The sequence below is a fragment of the Malurus melanocephalus genome, unplaced genomic scaffold (assembly GCF_030028575.1).
Source record: "Malurus melanocephalus ecotype Western Australia unplaced genomic scaffold, MMel_1.1 scaffold_372, whole genome shotgun sequence".
In the NCBI taxonomy this organism is placed as follows: domain Eukaryota; kingdom Metazoa; phylum Chordata; class Aves; order Passeriformes; family Maluridae; genus Malurus; species Malurus melanocephalus.
In genome coordinates this window covers 436,306-446,331 of record NW_026623604.1, presented here as the reverse complement: position 1 = coordinate 446,331, position 10,026 = coordinate 436,306, and the positions used below count along the sequence as shown (strand labels likewise).

Sequence of the window (10,026 nt, the reverse complement as noted above, 5' to 3'; positions counted from 1 at the left end):
CCCCTGAGCTGGAATATTAGGAAAGCTGGACCTCCAGGTTGGAGACCAGGCAAAATGGGACTCCAGAGCTGGAGACTGGGAAGAGCTGGGATGTTGAGGAGAGGCAGATCCTGAAACTGGGATGCTGAGGAGAGCCAGAGCATTGAGTTGGGATGTTGAGGAAGAGCCAGAGCTCCAAGCTGCAGAGTTAAGGATAGATGGAACCTTGAATTGGGGACTGGGAAGAGCTGGAGCCCTGCGCTGGGACACCCCGGGACTTACCAAAGCATTTACTCTGGTTGGTGGCACGGTCCACAAAGACTTTGGCAGAGATGACRTTGCCGAAAGGCAAAAACATCTGCGTGAGCTCCGCATCCCCGAACTCCTGGGGCAGGTGATAAATAAACAGGTTACAGCCCTCGGGACCTGGGTGACACACAAAGGACAGGACACGTCAGCCGCCAGGCGGGGTCACCCCGGGGGGACACTGTGGAGCCACCGGCCCCACGCGGGGTGCCCCCAGCCCTCACCTTCTCGCTGCTGCTGCGGGATGAGGGGCGCTTGCTGGGGAAAGGCTTGGCTGATGGGAGCGTAGGCAGTGGGATATGCTGCTGGAAGAGAGAAACACGGAGCTGAGGCCACGGCACCTGCCCCAGCCACAGAAAGGCTACTGACTCTGCCTTTCCCAGCCCTCCCAGCACAYCAGAAATGTGGGAACAGCTCTCCAAGGAGGGATGCTGGTGATAGCAGTAACRTGGCCTCAAAACTGAGGAAAGAGGGCACTTCTGGTTGAAAACCCCCAAAAATTGGGGTCCAAAACTTGATTTTCTGTTGCAAATCTGGACATTGCAGTCAGTGCTCCTAATTAAATGTCTGCTAGGCTTGATGTACTTCCACAGGAGGCTCTGAGTCCCTTCCCTCCGTGGCCCATGTTCTTGGCCATCAGATTTGGTCACGTGATGAACATCCAAAGACTTTCGGTGTCTTGGTGTTGAACTGGCTGTCACCTCCCAAACCTCGCCCCCTCTCCTCAATACCACTGGGTACCGGTGTGCCCAGGTGCCAGGYGTCCCCCAGAGTTCTCTCAGTCCCATGGCTATTAAAATTCACTTTCCACCATCCAAAATTTGCATGGGGGGCCGTGGGACAAGGGGATGGTGCTTTCAGCAGYGTCAGTGCCCTGGAACTCTTGCCAGGGCGCAAGCACCTGGTGCTCCACTCATTAATCCATGMCCAAATATGCTACCCCAGGGTGAAGATCACCTCCCAAAAATACGGCTGAGGAGCAAAGAGAGCAGAAAGGGAAGGAGTGGAAAGCGAAGTTTGAGACCTGCATAGTGCTGCATGCCGGCGTAGGCCTGCTGGAGGGGGTCTGCCACCGTGGGGCTTTGAGCTGGGAAGAGAAAGGACAAGGAAGATAGAATAAGCCAGAGGATAGGGGAGGCATGAGCAGCTCCCACGGGAAAGGCTCAGGCCCAGTGCTGCCACGGAGGGGCAGAGCTGCTCCCTGCCCAAACTCCCTCCTCCCTGCCGTCATGCCACAGGAGCACAGGGCTGGTTCATCCAGCRTTTCCCTGGGATGGGGAGCACCCCTGGAGCCAAGAACGCGCCCCCAGCCCCGGGTGGGTACCTGGGTAGGGGTGGATGCCGTTGGTGTAGATGGTCTCGGAGGCGGGCTGCCCGTTGGTCTGGGGYGGCAGCGGGCTGAAGCCGTTCACCCCGATGGGCGTGGCAATGCTGGGCACCGGCGCCGTGCTGATCCCCGGAGGGGTGCTCGTACCTGCGGGAGGGCAGTGTCAGCGCCAGCATCGCCCCGACAGTGCCCCCTGAGGGTGCCGCGCAGCAAAGGCGGGGGTCCTACCTGAAGAGGGGGTGAGGGGGGCAGCCACCAGCCCGCTGACGTTGAAGGCGGCCATTTGTTGCATCTGGGCGGCGGCGATAGCGGCCATGGGGTTGAGGCAGGTGCCCTGTGCAGCCGCCATCAGGGCTGCCTGCTGCTGCATGATCTTTGGGAAAGAAAGAGGGCAAGGGGGCAGACAGAAGGAGGGAGAGAGGAGGGTGAATTAGCATCTCCGCTTTGGATGGATTCAGAGGGACAAATGACACCYGCTGCCTCCTGGGGACAGGAGGAGGTCTCAGTGACACTAAATATGGGACCATTGCCTCCTACAGCCGCCCTCAGCTGGAGGGAAAAGCCCTGTGTGTGCCCCTAGCCAGGGATACACCGGCCCTAAGGGGCATCCACACCCCCTGGCACTGGTGCTTTCATGGGCCCAAGCAGCCTGTGCACCCATGGGGCTCCCCCAAAGCCCTGGTGTGCACCAGCTCTTACCGCTTGCGTGTAGGCCCCGTAGGCGCCGAACTGGATGGTCATGGGGTTGAAGATGCCCAGCTGCCCCGCCATCTGATGCATCCGCCGCAGGGTCCTCTCCTTATCTGTGTCCGCAAACTTCACCACCAGGCTGGATGAGGCACCCTGAGGCAGGGGGAAGATGGGGCTGATGGTGGGACCACGGCAACGCCCCCAAAATGTGTCCTTGCCACGGGTGCTGGCTTGCAGCGTCCGCAGCATCCTCAGCCTGGGGAYGCTGCCCAGCTTGGCAGCAGCAACCAACGATCGATGCGAGGTTTAATTATAGCCAGTTTTTCTCCCCGGTGGCAGCTCCCTGACCTCTGCTTCCTTTCCCATTCCTTGCTCACCATTCTGACCTTCAGCATTAATTAAACTGCCCCTTTCTATAGCATGGAGAGAATTAGCCCCACGCTCCCACCTCTGGGGCTCAGCACCCTGGCAAGGAGGAACCCGGGGTGATGTGGCCAACAAATTGCTGGTCTGTAGGATTTTGATCCAATTAGACTGAGGATCACATTAGTTGGTGATTGGATTAGGCAGGCAGTGCAGGGTCGGCCGGGGCAGGGTGTGAGCCTGGCACTTACCGGCATGGTTTGGCTGCCGTGCAGGCTGTTGATGGCAGCCTGTGCCTCGGCGTGGCTGCCGTATTTCACAAAGGCACAACCTAAGGGAACAGAGGCAACATGGGACAGGTTGGATTTGGCCATTGCTGGTCCACAGGGTGCCCGCTGGGTGCCCCAAAGCCCACCTTTGCTGGCTCCATCAGGCCCTCGGAGGATGGTGCACTCCTCAATCTGGCCAAAGGGCTCGAAGAGGCGGCGGACATCGTCCTCACTCTGCTGCTTGCCCAGCATGCCAACAAAGAGCTTCCTGTCTTCTAAAAACAAAACCAAGCCCGTCAGAGAGCAGGAGGTCACTCACCATCCCAACCCCTCGTCACAAACCATGTATGGAGGGGAGAGAACCAAGTGACACCAGAGAGAGGGAGCAACATGGATCCCATGGAGATCCCATGCCAGTCTTATTGTTTCCATCCTACAGAACACTCAGGGTGGGAAAACCTCTCCTGAGGGGAAATTGCTGAGGGGTGAATCTTAGAACAGCCATTGGTTTAGGGAGCGGCGTTGGGGTTTTACCCAAGGATGGAGGGCCRGCTCCCCCAGCACCGGGGCAGGATGCGGTGGGAACAAAGAGAACCCACAAACCAGCGGCGATTGCTTTCGTATAATCGACTCACAGAACAACCCACAGCCTCCAGCCGTGCCCAGGGGACATCAATAACCCAAACACAAGAGAAGGGAGAGTAAATAATGAGAATTTCATGATTATTACCAGCATCTGTCTTGTGCGGCCGCGTGCTCCCACCGCACGCTAATGGCATTTGACAAAGAAAATAAGGTGCCCTGTCAAGAGCGTTGCCAGGGAAATAAATAAATAATGGCAGGAGACGATGAATGCTCCGTCCGTTAAGGTACCAGGAAAATTAGTTAAGGGAATAGGGCTCGTGCATTGTCTAGTTAAACATAAACCATCTCCTGGGGGAGCAGGCTGGGCAGCCCAGCATTGCCTCCTGGGTGAGGGGGCCAGAGCCAGGAGCCCCAGCTCACCCATTGATTTTTAATCCTTTACCAATTATGTTCAGTAAATGGGTTATTTATTTGCCAGATCCCTCTGGGATGTGCTATGACCAGCTCCCGGTGCGTTTAATAGCAGGGTTTGGATAGCTGGGGGACCTACCTCAGCCATCCTGCCAAGGGCAGGTGACCCTACGGGAGCATCCTGCGTGTCCGACAGTGCCTGCCTACCCAGCAACACAACAGATGTGGGATTTTCATCCAATTCTTGCAATTTTGCCCAAATGATCACCTCAGCCTKGCAGTGCCACAGCCCCATAAGCGCAAATGCTCATAAAGAATTTGGAGGAGTGGTAGTCTGAGAGGGGCTGGGGCCATGTGCAGCGAGCTCCTGCCCCAGGGGCACCACAGGCAGCTCYGCACAGGTTGTTGGGTAAATGAAGGTGGTGAGGGAGAGCGGCTGGCTGGTGCTCTGCCCCTCAGGACGTTGGGACGCTCGCGGTATGATGTCAGGATATTCCCAGGATGGTGTCAGGATGTTCCCCCCAGCTGACCACGCAGTGAGAGAGAAGATGGCATTTGCTCTGCACTCAGGTTTGGATATCACCAGCAAAGGCAGCTCCTTTCATGGGTTTCTCTGCAAACCAACTTTTCCACAGCAGCCCCCGTSATGCCACCGTGTCCCCCGTCACCCCCTGGATGACCCTGTGCACCCCTGCCTGTGCCAGGYGGCCGGTGAATTGGGGACCTACCTCCTCGGCCCTCACTGTCGGCCGGCTTCACCTGGATGGGGCGGTTCATCTGCAACACACAAGCAAGAGTGGGTGGTCAGTGTGCTGCCCCCTGACCCCTGATCCCTTTCCATGGAGATCAGCTGGATTTGGCCAACAGCTGGCACAGAGAGCTGAGGAAAAGGGGAGGGACCTGCAAGAACAGATTTAGGGCTCGTGGCCACGGAGACCCGGGAATGCCACGTGYGGAGGGCAATGCTCCGGCCCCGGAGATGGGCACCCAGTGCTGCAGGCACCTGCGGGGCCACCAGTGCCAGGCTTGGCCGCCTGCCCGCTTTCCTCGACTGCAAAGGACTGCAGAGGCAGCAACAGCACCCCGCCGGCCCCGGYCCCTCCGGCACCACCGCCCTCCTTTTCCCAAACCTCACCCAAATTTGGCCTCCTCCTCGTCACCGCCGTGCGCACCCGCGAGCGTGACACCCGTGTGCAGCAGGACACGCCGGGCTGGCAGGCACATCCCTGGCCCGCTGCCCCACCGAGCCATTTCTCCTCCTCTCTCCCCCTCCTTTTTCCCCTCTTTTAGCCGAAAAATGCTACAATTATGGCCGTTTCCATGGCAACAAGCGTGCTTCCCCCGCGATGCTGCGGAGCCTGAGCCATGTGCTCGATGGGGTCGCCACGGCAACGGCGAGATGTCACACATGACGGCGCGGGGGTGCACACATGAACACGCCTTARGCACACTTGGGGACACTCGCCCCCACACACGTGTGCACTCCTATCCCAGGTGCCCCCTGCTGCACCCCTGGAGGGGGTCCCTAAATTTTAGGGCTGGATAGGGGCAGAGCCAGTCCCCCCCACATCAGGGTGAGGAAGAGGATGGGGAAGAGAGAAGAGGAGGGAGGTTTCCACAGCAACCGCCTCGTCTCCAGGGAAACATGGAGAGAAATGTCAGCGCAGAGCTGGGGATGGTCCAGGAAAYGGATTGAGTCCCCAGGAGCCATGGAATGGCACAGGGTGGCACTGAGGGACACCTCACAGCGTCACCCATCATGTCACCGGTCCCCCAAATATCCACCTTGTGCTGGGGCAGGATTTGGCTCACCCTAAACTCACRAGGCTGTGACAGCACTGAGACCCTAAACCCAGCACCCCATTGTCCCTTACGTCCCTGCCACGGCCGGGAGGAGGGAATCCCATTTTGGGGGGGCTACCCCTCTCCACTGACCCGTCAGCCCCATTACCAGTGCGATGGCCTTTGATGGAATAAATTTCCCATGCCTGCTGCTGTATGCTTAATGTAATAAACCCAGTGAGGATGATTTAGAATAACATTTACGGAGCCGCAGAGTGTCATTTTGATGTGTCTCCCGTCTCCGCTCGCCGGTTATTAAACTGTATTGATTCCCCGGGAGCGGCTGATGTTTATAAATGTCAGGCCTCGAGGACCAGCTAACCTACCCCAGGGCTGCCACACTGCACCAGGGAGAAACTGCCCTGGCCTCTAGATACCCCCAGATGGGGGTTTTGGCACCCTTGGCACCACCACGTGCYCACCATGGGGTGCTCGGTGACCCTCTGTGGCACCCACACCTTCTGATTGTCCCCACAGCACCCCTGCACCCTGTCCAAACAGCCACCAGCCACAGCCCTCCATCCATCTTCCCACAGCTAAACAGCCACACAGGCATCTCCCCCTGCTCCWGATACCCACCCACCCATCCTGCAACACCCATGCATCCTGGACACCCACACCCATACACCCATCTTCCGCCAGGATTCACCAAGCCACCCTCCAACATCCATTTCCATAGCATCCATGCATCCCCATAGCACCCATCCGCATTCCCAACACCCATCCACATAACGCTCATCCATCCCCAACAGCTATCCTCACAACACCCTTTCATTCCCACAGCACCCATCTATACTGCTAGCACCTGTCCATCCATCCCCCAATACCCATCCATCCCCATAGCACCCATCCATATCCCCAACATCCACCCCCATACACCCATCCATCTCCCCAGTACCCTTACACCCACCCATCCATCTCCCATCTCGCCACCACCCGCCTTTCCTCCCCCATAGCATCCATCCATCCATCCATCCATCCATCCATCCATCCATCCATCCATCCATCCATCCATCCACCCCCAATTCCCAGCCATCTCCCCCACCCCAAGGACATAGTGACACCCCATTTGGGGTGTTCCAGCACCCACCATCACCACAAAGCCCCAGCTACAGCACTCCATGGTCAAATCACTACAGTTCCACAGCCTAGGGGATCACCAGTGCTCTCTAAACCACCTCGTGACCACTCGGGCATTGTTCCCYACCCAAATTTGGAGCCCCCAAAGTGTATGGGTATCAAGGAGAGCCATCCCATGGTGTATCACTGTTGGGGGATGTGTCCAGTGGGACAGGGTCACTTCTGACCTTTGTTCCTTCCTTGGCATGGCCCTCTTCCTCCTTGTCCCTACAAACCAACAGACAGAGGATCCGGCAGGCCACCATGCATCCAGATGAGACGGAGGTGGTGGGTGACACTGGAGCAGTGAGTGCCTGTGGGAGCCTGGCGTCCACATCACTCCAGAGTTCCCGGGCCCCTCTGTTCCCAGCACAGGGAGACAGGAACCAGGGGACTGGCAGTCACTCGTTGTGGGAACACCTTGCCAGAGCCCTGGGTGTGACCCACAGCGAGGGCACACAGCCAGCCTGAGGACAGCCACACCACCACACAACCCTGCACATGTGTGACCACCCTGGCACACCCCGCATACATCTGCACACCTGTGAGCACAAGCACAGACCCCCAGCACCCTCCACCCACCCCGATCCCCTGGCGCAGCCGTACACCTCCAGAGCCRCACACTTGTGCCCACACAGCGCTGCGCACACCATCGTCTGTCCCAGCACCACTGCGCACCCACGTGTGGCCACCGCACCCAGCCCCGTGGGCACCTGGACAGCCCCAGTCCTCAGGGCCACCCACACAGAACCCTCCCCGCTGCCGTGGATCCTGCACAATCTCGGGCACGCACCCCGGGATGCACAGCCGGTGCCGGGGACACAATGCCCCTTGCCTCAGTTTCCCTGTTGTGGCAGCAGAACCCACAGTGGGACCCCGGGAGCCCTCTGCAGACTCACGGACACCTTGGGCAGGGTCATGGCACCCCCAGCAGCACCCACATCCCGTCCCCACTGCCACCACGCACACCTGCCCCCGTGCAACACCTGCGCACACCTGCACTCCCTGTCACACCCTCGCTGCCACCACTCTCCCCAGCCCACGTGCACCCACACCCTGTCACCATCGCGGGGGGCAAAAAGACCCTCGGTTCCCCTCAGCACACACAGACACCCACGCACGCGCTTGCACACCCAACACCCACCTGTGCACTCCCAGGGGGCAAAGCAGTACCCCTGCCAATTCACACACATCCCTGCACTGCCCGTGGGTGCAACACCCCCGAGTGCTGCCCCTTGCACACTCGCACCACACACACACACACAAAACCCCCAGTGCAAAAACACACCCTCCGGCCAACACACACCCCAAACCTATCCCTGGTGGCAGATACACCTCCTCACCATCATCCTGCATCCCACAGCAAACACCCCATTCATTCCTGGGTGCTGGTACACCCTCCTCGCTGACACCCACACTGCACACAGCCTACCCACACAGTGCAGATACACCTCTCCACCAACACCCTCCGCCAACACTATCCCCATCCCTGAGTGCAGATCCACCCTCTCGGCAACACACGCACACAGGAACAGTCATAACCCCCATCCCTGAGTGCAAATACACCCTCATCACCAACAACCACCCTGCCAACACATGCACTCCATCGCTGGGGGCAGATACACCCTGCTCAGCAACACTCACACCCACACACCCCATCTGTGGGTGCACATACATCCCYGCACCAACACCGCTCCAGCCCCATTCCTCTGTGCAAACACACCCTCCTCACCAACACTGCATCCCCAACACCCATTCCTGAGAGCACATACACCCTGTCATCAACACCCCCAATCCTCATCCAACCCTGTCACCAACACCCCTCCATCCTCATCCCTGGGTGCAGATACACCCTGCAACACACCCACTCACACACCCCAACCCAGTATGCACATTCAGCGTGCTCATCAACACCCCTCCATCTCCATCCCTGTGTGTAGATACACCCTGCTCATGAATTCCCATCCCTGTGTGCAGATACACCCTGATCACCAACACTGCTCCATCCTCATTCCCATCCCCATCCCCATCCCTGGGTTCAGACACACTCCATCACCAACACCCACACTCACACCCCCCATCCCCTGTGCAAATACACCCTGATCACCAACACTGCTCCATCCTCATTCCCATCCCCATCCCCATCCCTGGGTTCAGACACACTCCATCACCAACACCCACACTCACACCCCCCATCCCCTGTGCAAATACACCCTGATCACCAACACTGCTCTATCCCCAGCTCATCCTTGGGACCAGATGCACTCCCTCACCAGCATCCCTTCATCCTCATCCCCGTGTGCAGATACACCCTGCTCACCATCACCCCCGCCAACACCCCTCCATGCCCATCGCCGGGAGCAAGGATCCACACCCTCRCCATCACCCCCACTCCCGCACAGCATCCTCGTGAGCTCATACATCCCTTCGCCATCACCCACATTCCTCCTACAGCCCCCTCCGGTGCAGCCCCCCCACCCCGGCACAGGCAGAGGCTGCCGGGCGGTGCCGGGCCGTGCCGGGCCGGGCGGAGCGGAGGCGGCGGCAGACAAAGGCGGGGCCCTACCTCGATGCAGAGGATCTTGGACCCGGCGGGCACCCACAGCACGGGCGGCCGCGGCCCGGGCGCCGGCACCTGCGGCAGCTGCATGGCCGGACCGGCCGGACCGCCGGCTCCACTGAGGCGGTTCGGCTGCGCTCGGCTGCGCTCGGCTCCACCCGAGACGGCTCGGCTCAGCTCGGCTCAGCTCGGCTCAGCTCGGCTCAGCTCGGCTCGACTCGGCTGGGCTCGGCCGGGCTCGTCTGTGTTGGGTTCGGCTCGGCTCGGCTGGGTTCGGTTCGGCTGGATTCGGCTAGGCTCGCGCAGCGGCGAGCGGGGGGCGGGGCACAGGGCGGGGCGGCCGCAGCCCCACCGAGCCGAGCCGGGCCGGGCGGGGCGGGGGGCGGGGCCTCGTGGGAACACGCCCATCGCCGCCTGGACACGCCCCCGACCCCCAACACGCCAGGGGCGGGGCTTGGCCGGGGCTTGGGGGCGAGGGTGGGAACACGGAGGGCGTGCAGCTACAGGGGGTCAGCAGGTACAGGGGTGGGAGTACAGGAACAGGAGGTCAGCAGGTACAGGGGTGGGAGTACAGG

The 10,026-nt window shown here is 59.9% G+C and overlaps 1 protein-coding gene across 6 annotated transcripts in view; it reads right to left on the bottom strand.

The window, feature by feature from the left end:
* CELF6 (CUGBP Elav-like family member 6) overlaps positions 1-10,026 on the bottom strand; it is an 18,218-nt gene that overhangs the window by 2,522 nt on the left and 5,670 nt on the right. Inside the window, exons 1-10 of one of the 6 annotated variants that reach the window (XM_057378742.1) lie at positions 9,458-9,765; positions 4,659-4,707; positions 3,081-3,209; positions 2,917-2,996; positions 2,312-2,455; positions 1,841-1,985; positions 1,610-1,759; positions 1,310-1,372; positions 510-590; positions 262-405 (exon numbers count right to left, since the gene is read on the bottom strand). In XM_057378742.1, the coding sequence (XP_057234725.1) occupies positions 262-405; positions 510-590; positions 1,310-1,372; positions 1,610-1,759; positions 1,841-1,985; positions 2,312-2,455; positions 2,917-2,996; positions 3,081-3,209; positions 4,659-4,707; positions 9,458-9,541 (1,069 nt within the window). In that variant the 5' untranslated portion in view covers positions 9,542-9,765. Of the gene's footprint in view, positions 1-261; positions 406-509; positions 591-1,309; positions 1,373-1,609; positions 1,760-1,840; positions 1,986-2,311; positions 2,456-2,916; positions 2,997-3,080; positions 3,210-4,658; positions 4,708-9,457; positions 9,766-10,026 lie in introns of those variants that run through there. The other 5 variants (XM_057378736.1, XM_057378737.1, XM_057378738.1 and 2 more) reach the window with 5 other exon arrangements.